General features: G+C 34.9%; 1 protein-coding gene across 1 annotated transcript; it reads left to right on the forward strand.

Annotated features, from left to right (window-relative positions):
- The first annotated feature begins 701 nt into the window (after positions 1-701).
- On the forward strand, positions 702-13,420 carry LOC149413651 (uncharacterized). The gene is made up of 4 exons (XM_089644511.1): positions 702-921; positions 6,910-7,346; positions 9,769-9,903; positions 11,954-13,420. The coding sequence occupies exons 2-4, from the start codon at positions 6,978-6,980 to the stop codon at positions 13,214-13,216; spliced, it is 1,767 nt and encodes a 588-aa protein (XP_089500637.1). The 5' UTR covers positions 702-921; positions 6,910-6,977; the 3' UTR covers positions 13,217-13,420.
- Positions 13,421-18,384: the final 4,964 nt, after the last annotated feature.

The raw sequence follows: 18,384 nt of genomic DNA on the forward strand, positions 1-18,384 counted from the left end.
GCCATACGCGAGCACAACCGGCTCCAATGGAACCGGTATGGGGAGTGGGGATAATATGCTTTTAATCACTTAGGGCAGGTCTACTAATATTCATATGTCTATGGAATTAAGTATTTTTGAATTCAAGAATGTTATGTACACGAACTCAGTGATTTATTTTTACGAAAACATAATAAAATATTGTTGTTTATTTTATCATGCAATGACGGTGGTATAGTCTCGTTTAATTTTGATAGAAAATTGGGAAAAATCTGATTAAAGGAAAGTTAAATATATCATTTAATTTAAGACTTAAATTTAATCATGGAAGAAATTGAACAAAGAAAAGATTGTGATAACTTCTATTTATTTATCATCTTCCATTCCTATCATTAGAAGTACAATATTGACGGTAACAAATAAGATGTTTTTTTTATGTAATCATTTACTGAAATATATTTCTCTCACGAAATTATTTGGTCATCACAGCGCCATCTGTAAATCGAATGACAAACAACGACAGTAAAACTTTCATTTGTCCATCGACAAAAATCAAAACAAGATTTAAAACCATTTACATGATTACAAACTTATTTCAAAATCAATTGTATTAATAAGTATCTTAATATAAATTACACGAATAATTGAGGCTATTAAGTTGATATTTATGATAGAATTAACAAAAAAAGGTGCACATATTCATTTGGTAGCTGTATATGCGAAAACACCTTGGAATTTATAGGCGTTGTTGTTCGCACACTTTAGAAATCGGTAAAAAAGGTTCGCTGGCTTCATAAATACACGATATAGTTACCTACGTTTCAATACAATCGAGCCTCCAGATGTTTCAAATCATTGTTCAAACCTAGTGCCATAGTTAAGACGTGTTTGAAGCAATCTAGAATCAACCAAATTGAACAGTTATTACGTTATTTGAAACAGGTAAGCTTTACCAACAAGTTAATAATTGTTTATTCTATAGTTTTGTAATAGTGATTAGTGATGTTAGAATTAAAACCTGTTTATTTCTACTTTTTGACTTATTGCAAGTTAGTGACTACGTAAATCTCGTATTAAATTAATGGATTATTAAGATCTGATATCGATTTATTCCGAAACAGAGTTTATGTGTTGATTTGATTATGTATGACAGATCAAAAAGTGTCTTATGCTAACTTTTTTTGTGGAAGTTGGAAGTTATTAGTTTTTTATCATTCTAAACCTAATTCAATTATTGCATAAAGTAGGTACACTTTTCAGTATTAACAAGCTTTTAAAGGTTTAATTTAAGTCATTTGTCAACGAATCATTTATCAACATTACTGTAACCAAAATTGTCATATTTACAAACGAATCTAATAAGCCTGGGACGGATCTATTCGAGAAATATTTGAAGCCGATTGGTGAGGGGAAAGATGTATGAAAAATTAAAAACTCAATTTTTTCATGACATTGCGTTGCCCGTCTCACCAAATACACAAAAAAATTATAAAATAAAAATAGTTGCATTAAAAACACAAGCATACAATTAAAATAGTTCATTATATACCACTTTGCGTACAATACATTTGAAAAGTTTGTCAAACAAGATGGCTGGTAGGCAATTTCCCCTTACCCTAGATTTGGCTTCAATACCGCTCATACAAAACCGGTAAATGCTCTGTGCAGGGCTTTTTAGGTTAATATATTTACATGACATATATTTGATGTTTTTCCGCTCTGTGTGAATTTTAGAAAAGCTCAGTGAAAGCTGTAAAGAATTTTATAATCATCAATGAACCTTGAATTGAATATTGGCGCTTATCATCGTCATAATATCGACTTTCTATTTTGAAATTCTGGAAATGTTTGCATAATTCATTTTAATTTGATCAGCCTGGTGACAGAGTTAATGATTCCATTTTGATTACATCTGACCCTGAGTGCATTCAAGGCTGTTGTTATCTAGGAAGTATAAGTGCGGAATCATTACTTGGAATTTAACATGTTATTAGTAAATTATAAATTTTAGATTGTGCATGAACTACCGTTTCATAGCTACCTGGCGGACTACATACCTGGAATCTTGTATGTCAGAACTTCATGAACAAAAAACTAACTTTAACTTCTTGCAAATCTGTTTAAGGGTAAACGTGACGTACGTTTTAATCTACGCTTTCGCGTTTATGAAAGTACACGTTTTGCAAGTCACGGTTTAAAATATTAAACGATTTATTAGTCTTTCAAAAAATGCATTCAAATACAATATTTTATCGGTTATTGATTCCAATATTTGTGTGCCTTTCTTGAAAGAATTGAGTTTTTATACGGACCACAACTATTTATTCATATTCAAACAAATAATTCACTTTTATATCCCCATCTATGAACGCGTATTACCCTTAACGTACATTATTTGGCGAACAATTGTATTATCGAGCAGCAAAAATATAACAGTTTATTTTGATGAGATCATAAATCTACGATAATGTATTATTTGGAAGATAACGCTATTATTCTATAAGCAACGTATGATCAAACATCGAAAATCACACAGAATATAATGGAATTAGGTATATGTATTATTATCTATAATAGAAATCATATGTATTATCATCTATATTAGAAATGAAATGTACGAGTATTATTAGCTATATTAAAAATTAAATCTATTATATATTTTTTTAATAAAACAAACACTTTGTATTTAACCACGAATATTTATTATTTTACCCATCGACCGGTTTCGCTTCAAACAAGCTTCATCAGGATATAATAATAACTGTTTGTTTTATTTAAAAAAATATAATGTCTAACTACAAAGTAATTGCTTCTTATGAATAAATCTATTATCATCTATACTAGTAATTATATGTATTATCATCTGTATTAAAAAAATTATTTGTCAGCGATACAGTTCTTTTAGTATGTAAAACATAAAATCATTTTGCTAAAATAATTGGCTTTAAAAATCATTTTTTTTATTTGGACGTCAAACGAATAATACAGCTCAATATAAGAATATAAGAAATAATGTAGTACCCAAGTAAAGTTTAAACGATTTGTCTATTGACACTCCAAATAATTCTCTAAGATATTTATCGGGATTAACAATAATAGATTCTGAACAATTTCTGAACATACAACTTTAAAAATTTTCATATTTAAAAAAAAAGAGTATATATCTCTAACATAATAACTAACTTACCATCACACCTCCCCGAGAGGTTGGCAAAGAAGCCAAACCACCATTCAACTATGACTTGAATCCTTGTATTTGTTTATCAACTCAAGTATTTGATTCTCTTGGTCGCTCCATATCTTCCTCAGGCGTCTCCGATCTTCTACCATTTACTTTCGCGTCATATATTTCAACGTCCATCAGCTCTACGAGTCCAAACTAAGCGTCCCTTACTACTATTATGCTTTCATTCACCTTGCATTCCTTCCGGATCTCCACGTTGGTAATACATTATTTTTTTTCTACAAAACATAGTAGAATTTGTGATACATATTAATTAAGATCAGAATCTATCTAACCAACAAAAAAACAGCATTATATATTATTTTTGCAAAAATTAATTACAATAGAGACAAGAAAATGTTTTTTTAATGTTTTGTTACCTCAGAAATAAATGCAGGCTCTATTGAAAGGTTTCTTATTGCCATTCTTGAACAAAGATAAACAATTTTACTTCTATCCAAAGACTAGATCAGGGGTGGGGAACCTTTTTGGCATTTTGAAATTTGTAGTATTCCCCGCGGGCCGATCTAAGATTTTAGACGATGGAGTTCAGAATCTTGGATATATTATTAACGCCCCATTTTAAAAAGTACCAATTTTTAAAATTTTATTTGACACGAATTCGTTTAACAAAAACAATTTTAAATTGCTCAACCAAACGTCATATTCACAAATGACTCCGCATCTATAAATAATGTACACTCGTAACGCGAGAATGGTTTAACCTGAATTTCGTCAGCAGATAAGTCCGCAACTTGAATTTCATCTTGCACATTCAAAACAATGGACTGGTTTTAACTTAATAGTGAGTATGCATGTCCACAAGCGTAAATAATGGTTTTTCCTCCAAAATTAGCAGCAAATGGTGTACTCAAATTTTAAACTATACTCGGATCATGCGAATGGTTTACTTTGTAATGCGTCAGCTGGATTCCGCAACTGGATTTGTATCGTTACATTCAGAGCGCAAACTGGTTTTGAGTTGAGAGTGAATTTATATGCGAGTCCCCTGTTTTATCCAGCTTTAAATATAATTACACCCAAAACATGAAAAAGCTTTTCCTACAAATTTTGAAGTACCTACATAGTCTTCAACTAGAGTGGTTCCTTCGAACTGCATCAGCAGATGAATACGCAACTGAAATTTTATCGGTGCATTCTGAACACAACACTGGTTTTAACTCAAAAATAAATTTGCATATGAGCTACCAGTCCACAAGCTCAAATTTTAACTGTACCTACTCGGAACACGTGAATAGTTTTCCTGCATTTTGCAAAATATTTATAGTACGCAACTAGATTTCTATGATTACGGAACTTGCACATAATTTTATATTTATTTAGCTATTGAACTAACTTTAAAATGTGTCTGACAAACAGAATGTTGTTTTTTGCGGTGTTTTCAGCAGGCCGCATCAAAAGTACTCGCGGTCCACAACAAAAAGCCTCGTGGGCCGCTTATGGCCCGTGGGTCGCATTTTCCCCATCCCTGGACTAGATGATATTTCTATAGCCCATTATGTTAATTTATTGAAAGGTCTGGCCTTAATCTAAGTTGTAACGTTTTAAAAACATGCATATATAATCTGCGTGGTGCCTGCATACGTTTGTTAAAAAAATCACGGTCAATGTTTATTAATGAATAAACATTACTGGATTACTCTAAAATGTAAAACATGTTCGAAAATAAAAAAAAATATATTTTTTTTTTAAACTTATCGTAACACCGCACAAGCGTGTGTCACAAGTCTCACTGACTCCGAACGTGCTTCCGACTGTTCGGAGTCAGTGATACCATGACATCAATATAGTGGGATTGGTATCATCTTGTTATAAACTTCTTGGATTTGTGATAAGAATAAGCAAACAATTCTCCAAGTCCGAAGCAATGACATCGATGTTAAACTGTATTATACGATCTAAATTATTCCACTCGGCAGAACGGACGTTCTGGCCCAGCATAGCATGACAAGAGGTATGGTGCTGCTAAATGATACCTCTAGGTCTCTTGACATTTTCAACACTGGCCTTAAAGATTTCATAAGTCATTTTAGGCAAGAACTCTAAAATATCGGTTATTGTAAAATGTTTCATTTAAAGCTTTGTATATTTCATGTGTATTGTTACATCAATCTGTAATGCACAAGACAAAAACAAAAAAAAACCCTTATTACGATATGTTGTAAGGTTGAAAGGAGTGTGAAAGGGTGGCAGATGTGGGAAAGGGAGGTTTCAAAATACCTGGTTATTCAAATCCACATATCCAAACACAATTCAATAAACTTTTCTTTCCGAATGGTGATCTTTCACCGGGGCTATACTGACACTACATCACTGATGTTTTAATGTATTGACGCACTCTCCCAGATTACACGCATAATGTTATTTAAATCCAGTTAAATACAGATCTGGGCAGTTTGTTCAATTAGATTACTTTCCGATATAAATTCTACCAATACCTTTTTTATATATTGACGCGTTAAATATGTTACCAACATACTAATAATCAATACCCAAATTCTGTATACGGCGAACGTGAGATGAATTTATGATTTTAAATTAATAAGTTAAGTCAATGGTCCTAATAATTTTAGGTGACACAGTAGATAATCACAATCGAGACATTCTCTTGTAATACTTATTCTGATGTTAATAAATCTTAAGAATTTGTTTGGAATTTTTTATATCGTTAGTGAATTGTGTGTCCCACTCTGTTGAGTTGTATTCGATTTGACTCCTAACCTTTTAAATCCCCGTAGTAAACGTTCAAAGACGGTTTGAAAGGCAGATATGCAAATACGAATGTTAGGGGGAGCGCACTAATATTAAAAAAACTATTATATTATCTTCAAAAATAACATCGGAATCATTTTTGGAACTAAAAAACTTAAAGAGTTAACGAGAAAATTATAAATTGGTAGAAACTAGGTATTCGGGGCTTAATTTAAAACCCAACATTTTTAAGTGTTTATTTTATGTTTAATAAAATTTAGTTTTTGATCAAAGTATACACACAAATCATTTACCTCGGTTAACAGTAAGTTGTTAGCATCATATCGTCGACGGAGTAATCATAAATTAATCAATGTTTTATTCTATGAAATCTCATGATTAAACATTTGCTTAGATCTAGTTGTAAATTGTTTTATATGATCCATTTTTAGTTTTTGCAACATTAAAAAGCCATTATGTTTTTAAAATAACTATCAACTGATTTTCGTTACTATATATTTGAAATCTTAATATTAGTCTGATTTTATGCAATAAATTGTAGGGGATATTTTATGACTAGGAATAAATTAAGTCGTTCAAATAATTCAATGGCCTGTCGTATATAAATGCTCTCAGAAAATCGTGCAATTTGATTAGGCATATTTACTTAATTTCTTTATAAATGAAAACAAGCAGCTACAAAATAGTAAAGGAGTAGATACATTGTCAAATGGCAATAGTTAACATCATAATGAATCGAATTGTATTACAATGTTAACTTAACGATTACAATGAATGTAATGAATTTCCGTAGTAAACATTAATCACAGTTAAAATTCTTTATAAGCCTTTGAAATTTAAGCTTGTTCTATATTCATAACAATTACCATTGTAACCCACAAATCTGTTTTGAAAACAACAAAATAATGACTCTCAAACTTATTTCATAAGTGATCAATAATAATTGTTGTATTATGTTATTTTATCTGTTACAGAAAAAACACGAACACCTGGTATAATGAATTTTGATTAGAAACGAATTAATTCAACACAAAACATCAAAATGCAGTTCAACAACATGATCAAAACATCACTGGGAGTTTTTTTTCTCATTGTATTAGTGCACAATGCATCAGCCAGAACTGTGACGAGAAGTCGAAGAGTTGTATCATTGGACTTGGCAGATTTTGAAGATAAGCCCTACATCAAACGAGTGGAGTTGGCACTTCAGCGATGGGGGAAGGGTAGCAACAGGTGTCCAGGAGATTTGGAGATATGGCACAAGGAGGAGTGCCACTTCCTGGTGACTCCTGGGGAGACAGGAGCTTGCAGCGTGGCTGGGGAGTGGCTGGTGCTGAAGAAGCCGAGGGATGAAGGGAGACACTTACAAGTCAGAGCAGTTTGTGCTGAGATGAAGTGCGCTGATCCAGGAGTAAGTTATTACCTATTTTTTTGTTGTTTAGTTTTCATTTTTTTTGTGTTGTGATTTTTTCTATGCTTTTACATCGATTATAAATACGAAAACAATACTTTAAGACAAATCACTAAAACTTCATTACCCACGCTGCTATAATTTGCAGGATTCAGAAAAGTACTGGTATAGATTACGCTTAATTCCATAAATTATATCAGTAAATATAGAAATAGTACTCCCAAACTTGTTGCTCAGATCATGTATACTGTTAGTTAGTGAGTTTGTCTGATAGGTGGTTGTGTACGTGTTGCAGAAAAATGTCACATTTTCTCTTGTGTTCCTATTCGGTACCTGGAATTTAATAGTGGTGCCGATGGCAGGGCTGTCAATTATTTTGACAATGACTCTATGTAATAGAACCAGATCTAAAGTAATTGTCCTGCCAGATTGGTAATTAGAAGCAATCGATTCATCAAATTCACACAATTAATGTGTAAAATTGGAATTTTTAGCTTAAAATGTATTTTCTCTTCTTCGTGGGATTTCTGGCGTCTAGCTTTGGACAGACCTCCCTCAAAGATTCCAATGAAGTTCCTTTTTGTTTTGTCAGTTTTTTTTATTGTAGGATGATTTGCAAATAAATAAATATATGTGACGCATAAGTAAAGAACGGGAAGTCCCAAGAAGGCAGGACATGAAAAAGAGCAAGCATGAGACATTGATAAGTTAGGCAAGGAGTGTGTGCAAGGACAGATTTGTGTGTCATTTCAATATTTACCTATGCCTACTAGGAAATGGTCTGATGGTATCTAGGTTAGTTAGTTCATAAATTAGGTGTCGTCAGATTGAATAGTCAATCTTTAATTGATACCTAAATGTCACGAGATGACGGCCGAATATATAAATTAATAACTATTATAATTATGAGATACCATCTCAATACATACCTGCACAATTAATATATAAGAGTCATTTTGCTCTACCAGTTTTTACATTCTGTTTTCATATTCATTATTCAAGTCAGATGAGATTCTACCTATCGGACCTCTTCTTTGGTCGCTTGACCTTTAAGGCTTGCATTTATTCCCCTCTTCTAAAATAAATTTGAAAGCCTGTGTTGTGGAAATTCTTAGAAGACGTTGAATACCACAAAAATCTTTAACAAAATTGAACATTAGAAATCAAGACGTGGAAATATATGAATAGTTGTTTTGTTAAGGTGGACTCATTTTATCGGTTTTTGTCCAAGAATTATATTTGTACAAGAATTGTGTCGCTATTTAGGTAGCCGTTAAAAATTTAAAGTATGGTACTGCTGTATGCGTTTTCACAGCAGTAACCGCCCATTCCGATGTTGTAACACCAAATTCATTTATAATGTAAACAAACTTTCGTCTGTGACGCAATGGTTTGTTCATAAATTACAGCTGACTCTTGGGAATAGAATCTTCTTAGATAATACTGAAAATGTCACGTAACAGAACAAAACAACACTTAACCAAGCATTTCCTTATTCAAAGGTGAGAATAATGAACTGTTATTTCCTATCTGCATAAATGGTTAGTGATAAAGCCATTGTGTTCTGTGTTCATAAAACAGTTACGTTGTGGCTTGCTTAATCAAAACAGTATTATTTATTTCATTTCATTATTGCATCTTTCTGCTTATTTAAAAAAATTAAAATAAGTCATTTTTAACACAAAAAATGTTTAATTGATTGTTAGAAAGCACGACTTTGGATTTAAAGTTCAGAACATGATAAAGTAGAACTAAATTTTTAAAACACAAGTACTATATGGTGTCCGGAAACTAGTGGTCAAGCGGAAAACAGGTGAATCTACGTCACATTTTGTAAAACTTTTTTTGATTTGAGCATTGGTTTTCGAGTAAATCGATTTAGATGTAGAAGTTTTTGGTCAAATTTACTATCAGCTATTTACTGACTCGGTTTTAAAGTGTTTTTATACTTTAGTTGCCGCAAAAAAATGATCAAACATAAAAAATTGGGTTCTCTATGTTATGTAGATTCCCTAGTTTTTTTTTCTACGCTATTCTGTTTTTATCTCTTCTGTTTTATCATGTTCTGTTTTATCATAGTATATTTTATTATGTTTTGTTTGATCATTGTCTTGTTTCTAATTTATATTTCTCATGATGAATAAAGATTGTTTAAATAAAATTATGCACATATGTATTTTATACCATAGAATAGATAGATATTAGTGCAATATAACAAATTCCATCATTACTAATCTCCCCACATTCCGAAATAAAGATACTTGTATTATTATTTGTTTTCTCAATTCGCCCAACATTAAAATTATCATTGTGTTAAAATTTTCACCATAATTGTGCTGTCGTATAGTGAACTTTGGTTATCCGATCACTCCTATACTTGTTGCTTTTATGGCCTTATTGACACATTCAACCCGTCTTGCAGGTCTGGTGGCCTTCGAGTAAGAAATGCCTGGACTACACAGAAAGCGAAAAGGTCTGCGGCAAACGGAATATTCTGAGGACCGACGCATTCGGAGAGGGGTACTGCGCTTGCCCGGTCAAACAGGGTCAACTCGAAGTAAGCATTAAATGTTTTCAAAATTTTAAAGAAAGTTTGGTCATGAATAATCTGACAACATTTGAAAAACTCTACAAGCATTAATGAATTTGTAGCTTTTGCAACGGTAGAGAACTCCGTTTGTAGATGATTAGAACTGACGACATCTGACGAACCAAACGCATATGTCAATTCAGTTACTATAAGGTATCATGATAAACTATGAACCATAAAAGAATCATTGAATTTATTTCTAAAACATAGCATAATTTCTGTTTTTTGAATTTTAAGATTTAGGTTAAACATGGACATCTACAAAACATCATTCTTATTTTGACACTTTTTAATGTGTTATGTACTAGTATTTGACTATCTACTTCCATTACTAACAGCCATAAATTAGTGTTAATTTTAGCAGTATAATGGCAGTTTAATACTCATCCATTTAATGCTCATCCAAGAATATGAAGAAGAAAATTAATTGGAAATAATTGTATGTGTCTTACTGTAGTCTTCCTTCAAGCAGTCGAAATGACCCGTGATATAAACAGGTAGGTTAGGGTTTATATCCAGAAGTCTTTATATCTAAGGGCCCGTTCTCACTTCCGTTTTAAAATCGGAGGCGGGTCCCATTTTAAAATCGAATGGCCTACTGCCCTGTTTACACCTCCGTTTTAAAATCGGATCCTACTCTACGAAGACATATAATTTTCGATTCAACCAAAACATTTCATTTTTTCATTCTACAGTAGACGATCGTGCGCAATAGACGACGATGAAGCTCTTAATGTCATGTGGTACTTATTAAAAAGAATGAAAAAAGTGAAAAGAAAATTACATTCGGCATGAATAAACAGCAAACTTCTCGCCAAGCCGATAGTTTTAATGAATTATTTGTATGCGCTTCTGTCGTATTATCCCACAGCAAAACTCTTTCTTCGACCAGTGGGATTCAATTTTCGGGATTTATTTCCTTATCCATTATTATAGTTTTCATTTATTTACTTAACAAAATAACCAAATACAACCACGCAGCGTGCCTGCTTCCTTGCAACTGGGAGCAAGCGGGGAGGGGTCGAGGTATGGCGGGGGCTCTGCCGGAACGACTAGGTGACAAGTGTGAACAGCTCAACACAAAACTATGAGCGAGAGAGTTCCGACATGATTTGAAAACGGACGCGCTGCGCTGGCGATCCATCCGACAAAAAATGCCGGATCCGTTTTCCTTTTTTGCCTGACGCTCACTTAGTCCCTAGGGTCTTCGGGCACGCCCCCAACCTTCCCACATACTTTTTCTTCAGGGCATAATCAGGTAATCCGGCGGAGGGGCGCGGTAGTCGTTCTTTGTGTACGGACAGACCGATCGCCATGCACATTCTCGATGGGACTGCCAGTGGACGGGTGTAATACTCTCCGGTAATATTTATATATGTTTAAATGTAGATTCCTACAATATAAACATGAATGTATATGTGTTTCCTTTCTTTTTTTTCTTCTTTCTCTACAGATGGCCTAGGCTTTAAGCAGTTATTTCGTCCTGTATTATTTTTAGCCCTATTTTATTTTACTATACCTGTACATATTTTAATATTGTTATTTGTATTTTTGTGTATATTGTAGGCATCCTGCAGCCTAACCACTATGCAGGGACATTGGAGGTCTAGATTCATTTTATAATAAATGTAGAGTCGTTAAACAAAAAAAAATAGAGTCCTTGTGAGAGCCCTGAAGGAGTAACCATCTGTTACTTATACCAGGGCGGGTAAGCGGTGGATAACCTCCAGGATCCGTTTTCAAATCGTGTCGGATAGGTGTGAACAGCTCCATACATCCACTACAGCCGATATTGCATCCGATTTTAAAACGGGACCCGCCTCCGATTTTAAAACGGAAGTGGGAACGAGCCCTAAGACTCTTGTCTCTGCCACAACTTGCGGTGATCATATCTATAATATTATATGAAAGATTTAGATTCATTACCAATTACAATTAATTAGTTGTAGTTACTACTATCCAATATTAAAACAAAAAGCAGTAGAAGGTGACTAAATAAAATATACATTTTTTACAGGAAGGTGGAGATTGCTTCGACTTCTATCAGCAAGGTCCGTGCAAAGAGAAAGAGGTTCTTGTGTATGATCCGATTACTACCTACGGTGTATGTTCCCCAGATTTGTGTTACGAGGAAAACTCAGAAAGTAACAGGAAAAAGAGAGCTGCTAAACCAGCTAAACCAGTACAGCCAGCCCCAGTAGAAGAAGAAGAATATGATGATGAAGAATATGAAGATGAAGAAGAAGTTGTACTTACTCGTGAAGAAATCATTGCCGCTGAACTCAAAGCGAGGGCTGCAGAGGAAAAAGCGAGGGCCAAAGAACTTAAAGCGAGAATCGCAGAAGAAAAACGAAGAGCTGCCGAACTCAAAAGAAGAGAAGCTGCTGAAAAGTTAGCCCAAGAAAAAGAACTTGAAGCTAGAGAAGCTGAATTGAGAGCCAGAGCTGCAGAAGAAGAAGTCAGGGCAAAAGAACTAAAAATTAGGGAAGCAGAAGAAAGGAAAAGAGCTGCAGAATTAAAAGTCAGAGAAGCCGCTGAAAAGAAAGCGAGAGCAGATGAACTTAAAGCTAGAGCTGAAGAACTAAAAGCAAGAGCAGCTGAAGCTGAACTTAGAGCTGCTGAAGAAGAAAAGAGAGCTGAAGAATTAGAAGCAAGGCTTGCCTTGGAAGACGCAGCAAAAGAAGCAGAAGCTGAAGCCAGAGCTGTGGAAGATGCAGCTAGAGCTCGAGAAGAAAAAGTAAGAGCCGCTGAGTTAAAGGTAAGGGAAAAACTTGCAGATAAGACAAAAACTGCAGATGAAGAAGCCAGAGAAACAGAACTTGAAGCGAGAGCTGCAGAAGAAGAAGCAAGAGAGATTGAAGAACAAATCAGAGCTGCTGATATGAGAAGAAGACTTTCAGTAGAAAAGAGAGCGCAACTTGCTGATGTAAAGGCTAGAGAAGCTGATCTCTTAGCCAGAGCTCGCAAAGCAGATGCAAGAGCTGAAGAAGAAGAACAAAGAGCAATCGAATCTGAAATGAGAGCAGCTGAAGAAGAAACCAGAGCAGTTCAAGCAGAAAGATACGCAGGGGCTGAATTATCTAAATACAAACACACTGGAAAGAAATTCGCACCACTCAATGGTAAAGGGAGATGTTTAGAGTTGAAATCTTTCGACGGATGCCAACAAAGCAAACATTTCAATGACACCAACATATTTGTGGTTCACCACGAAACAAATATTCCTGTATGTGTAGGTATTTCAACTTTACCGCAAGACGCTGACATTGGTACTGCGTAAAAATATTTAATTCATAATACCGTAATTATTTCCGGCATTATTTTAACGTGGGTGATACGATTCGAAAATCGAAATCATGGGTCGAAAAAGGTCTGAAGCAATTTAATCTTAATAATACTTGCATTGATTTTGCAGCGCGATATTTTTTTTAAGGGCATTTTTCTTTTGAATCAATAACTTTGTGAAAATGCCTAAATAAATGTTCAATAAATTATTGTAATAATAAAAAAGCTTGTCTTATTTAAAAAATGATTTAGCTCATAAATTTGTACGTATTTGTTGAAGTTCTACAATATTTAAGGAATTATGTTACACTTCTCATATTAAATTAACTAGTGATACCAGAAATTATTCATTTTCTGTGAGAAATTTCGAGGTGTATCTTTTCTGCACTGACAATTGAAATTCATTACCTTTTGCACCATCTTCATTAAAGTCCGTCTAGTGTGCAAGGTGCGGATGGACGACTTCATTTTGATGAAATGGATGAAATGATAAAAAATAATGTAAAAATTAAACATAGTAAACGATTGTGATGGACTCGCCCTGGGATAAATTTTTTTATTGTTGATTTATTATGGTTAGAAAGAATTTTTCAGTTGATTTCACGAAGTAAGGGTTTACCAGATGTTGGCCTTAAAGCTGCTTTAGAAACAAGTGTTTAGATTTATTAGGGTAGAGAAAAAAATAGGAACATGCACTGTATCGTCACAGACCTCCGTGATGGTCGTTTGAATTCTTAGATTTTATTCAGTGGGGTAGTAATGGATTTGCCAGAGTAGGGGGGGGGATAGGAAAAAAAAACCTAACGAGATCGATAAGAAACAATTCAACTAGGTTGAGCAATGCTACTAAGTGGCTTTCTAAGTATGAAATACGCCGTTAAATATAGTTACGTAATTTTCTAAGGATTCAGACGAATTATAATTATGAATAGCGAGGTAAATAACATTTTAACAGGACGAGTTTGGAATTTGCCTAATTAAATTAAAATCTCGCAAGAAGATTAAAAAAATAAAACTATCACATCATAATTATTTACTACATTCTAGAATTAGTTTGGTAATTTGAAAAGAGGCTAAAAACTGGTGGGCCAACACGCCACTGGACTGGGGGTAGTCAAGTTTCATCCTTTGAACAAAGAATTAGACATTTTACTGGAGAAGTAACAATTTATTGGTTTTGAAACGATTTAAAATTAATGTGACAGGTTCTAGGGCCATAATTGATGTGTTCCTTTAGTGCATTTCTGTCTTTTGAAAACAAAAAGCATTCAGAATTCAAAAGAACATAAATTAGAAATCGCATATGGTGATTTGGGGGGGTTGGTTTGAGAAGGGGGAGTCTGGATTTGAAAGCGCGGGGAGACGGGCGGATAGACAGTTAGCGTTGAAGATCGGAAGGAGGAAGTCGATAGTCGTGGTTAAGGAGCCCGGGCGGATAGACAGTTAGCGTTGAAGAACGGGGGAAGAAAGTCGATAGTCGTGGTTAGAAAAAGCGGTTCAAGACAGTTAGCGTTGAAGATCGGAAGGAGGAAGTCGATAGTCGTGGTTAATGAGACGGTCGAGACAGTCAGCGTTGAAGAACGGAAGAAGAAAGTCGATAGTCGAGGGTGAAAAAAGCGGTTCAAGAGAGTCAGGTTTTGAAAACGTTGGGAGGCGGGAAATAAAGTCAAGGGGGTCAGAGTTTCAAGGTCTGGGAGACGGTCAGGAATAATCAGGATCGGTCAGCGTTTTAAGATAGTCGAGTTAGTAAAAACTAGGAAGCGCGTCAACAAGAATTAATCGTCGGGACGCGAACACGGCTAAAATCATTTAGTGTAGAAGGTGTGGTTTTCTAACAGCATGAGTATTTCACTGCATGTGGCTGTGTTTGTTCTTTATAATTATTTGGATTTTTGACACTAAGATGTATCGGTAAGTCTATTATAATCTAATTATTAACACTTATTTCCCTAATGTAAACCAAATAATTCAATTGTATTTTGAAGTAAGAGTATTTAACTTGAATACTATAGAATAAAATCTTCAACAGAATAATATAGTGCGGACCCGTTTAGCAGAAGAGGCCATAAATCACCTAAAGTGGGGGCCGACCGGGACCCGGCCATTTCGAAACTCAAAAAAAAAAAAACCTTTAGATCATCCAACAATAGACATTGTTTATGAGTTAGACTATTTTATGCAATTTAAAATGATTTAATAATTCTCCAGTAGTTATATTTAGCGCCAAAATTTATAGAACACAAACCATTGTATTTATGCAGTGTTTTTATAGTAACGGATAGAACGGTTACTAGTCGAAACAATCAGATACCTATGGGCGGAATAGTAACGGATAGAACGGTTAATTAAATGCTTCAATGCCTGTTATTTGACAATGAGTTGTTGTATCCTCCTTGGCAATTCAACTTATTCTATACGGAATTCATAAAATATATTTAATTACATATAACTTATTCAAACATCATAATTTTAATTCATTTTTGAATCGGAATAACGCAGCGGATTGAGGCTAGCCGCCGAGAGAATGCATCTGTCTGGCATTCCTATTCTATCAAGCGAGATTTTAATTTTTCATAGGTTTGACGGGGACGAAGTATACGAATTTTCCGTAGGCTGTCCTATCTTACCAAAGCGACAAAAGCGAAGGGAACGAAATTTGTAATTTGGCTTGCCTAATAGGGACTTTTGTGTTAGCAAAGTCGATAACCCTGGATACCGAGATAACGTCTATTTTAGTATAGCAGCGCCGGCTTTTTCCCCTGCTATTGGTGTGGTTGAGTTATTCCCGTAAAAGCACCGGTTTCTGTCGAAGGTGTTGGCGGACCAGCCTTAGATAGTCACCCTGAATAGACCCCTGTTTCGAGTATTTTCAGCTGGTGAGAGGACGCTTTCACTGAGTTCAGATCGAAGGGAACGAAAATTGCTAATGGGCTTTCCTACTTGAGTTAGCTGGTAGACGAAGGAACAAAGCGGATAAGGGCTATGCTATTCTTGTCTGGCGTATGGTGAGGATTTTCTCGCTGACAGAACGAAGGGATCGTGACGAATATGAAGTTGTCTCGGCGATTTCTGACGTCCTTCCTGTCAAATTCAATAAGTACTTACCCCCCTATAGGAGGAGAAGTCATCCAGAATTAGGTTGGAAATTGACTCCGACTGAAACCGTTTGAGCTGACGGAGATCGGATGATTTCAGATTCACGACCTGATGATTCCAGTATCCCTGATCCTTAGCGCCGGAAGTCGAGGATATCAATTTCTACCATTCTTTGATATTTGAAGCGAACGGAGGGTAACCAACGATAGAGCGAATGACCATGACTTTGAAGTGGGGTAAAATCTCCCGTCTAGGAAACATTCGTTATGTCGGATGGACGCCCTCATCCAAATTAAATATTGACATGACTATTTTGAGTGTGGACGAAAGACTTGAAGTATGTTCTGTATTGTACATATGATAAATATGTGTCATTACCTCTACTGGAACGAGAAGCTGTATAGACTGGAGCCAGGAGCTATTTGGAGTAGCGTGACTGCAGAGGCGAAGTCGAACAAACTGAAGCTGAATTCATCATTACTTTTACGAGCGTAAACCAGAGGGGTGTTCACGGGACTCCCGAACTCCTGACGTTGCTGATGCAAACCACTTCAGTATATGTTTATGTTTGAGGTTAGTAGAGTGGACTCCTAATTTTCGGCATGCTGGCGAAGCTCAACTCATCATCGATTTGGGGGAGGTTGACGCGACCTAAACCTCGCGCTACCCACGTGGCCCAAATGGTTCCTGACACCAGGCTATCATGCCACCGGACCGGAGCAGCCCCTTGTACCTAACGGTATAAGATGAATCTTCATCATTCATCATCAACATCAACATCAACAGTTACCACCAAGGACCCACATTCCACCTTCATCACCCTCCGGCAGGAGGCAAAACATGTCATTATTTCATCTGTCGCTGAGCGATATTCAATTCATTTCTGGAGGTGTTGGGATTGGACCATCAACTTGGCTGCTCTCGAGCTGGTCACGTTGATGGATGGGATTTGGACGGAGACCAATCGAAAGCAACACATGTTTTGTCTCTAGCTATTCCCGAAAATACCTACTCTTAGAAATAACTCACAAAACTAACAATCCATAGTCAAATCATTAACTTAGAATTTTATGCATCTTGAATTGAATTGTCTATAGCGAATTTCATGTACTTGTAATTAATTGTCTCATTATATTAGCACTTTATCGACTGCAGCAACCGGAAAAGTTTGGACGAGCAAACAAGGTAGGAAAAGGTAGTTAAAATCAGGGTAGTCGGTCATTGTCTTATTTTCAAACCATACAGAATGTAACACGCCTCATCTAAAAAGAACCAAAGTTACCACAACCAATTAAAAGGATCCTTCAATGAATTAATCCCTGTCGAAACAAAAAATTGACACAACGTGACATATTAATTCGTTAAGATTGAAGGGTTGATAAACCGCGAGAAGAGCAAACCAATCGAACAAAATATTAATTCGTTAATAAGAACTTAGGGGAGACGGGGAAAACATTACACGATTAATAAAATGAAAACATGACAATGATGAAGTTATGTATGGATGAAATGATGAAACTATATTTTTAATAAAATAATATAAAAAACCTTATGCCTTATAATATATATTTTGTTCATTTTTTACATCAATGAAAAGGCAAAATCAATGGCAAATTTGAAAATTTATTGTTTTAAATCACATAACAAAGAAGAAAAATCCATATATTTGCCCAATAGAGGCTTGAATTTCCAATACAAAACTGTGTTCACGAAATTCAAATGGGATGGAAATCTGCGACGTAAGGCAAGTGTAAGAGAGACAGAGTACAAATTTTTATGGAAAGCACTTATAGTTTTCTTATTTTTTTCTATTTTCTTAGACTTTAAATATGTCATTACAATCGAATTCAGTTTCAATTTTGTAAAATACAGTACCTAAATGTGTATTTATGGAAAGTAGTAAAATTAAAGCGATACACCAATCTAAAAATTCGACAAATGTTAACAACACTGTTTATAAAACGTATTACACTGAAAGACCTGATCAATTCACTAGCAGTTTCATTGAAATATTATTACGTGATAACAAAATTTCTATAATACGCAGAAGAAAACGGGTGGTAACGA

The sequence above is a fragment of the Hesperophylax consimilis genome, chromosome 21, assembly GCF_061612785.1.
Source record: "Hesperophylax consimilis isolate HC1 chromosome 21, BYU_Hcon_1.0, whole genome shotgun sequence".
In the NCBI taxonomy this organism is placed as follows: domain Eukaryota; kingdom Metazoa; phylum Arthropoda; class Insecta; order Trichoptera; family Limnephilidae; genus Hesperophylax; species Hesperophylax consimilis.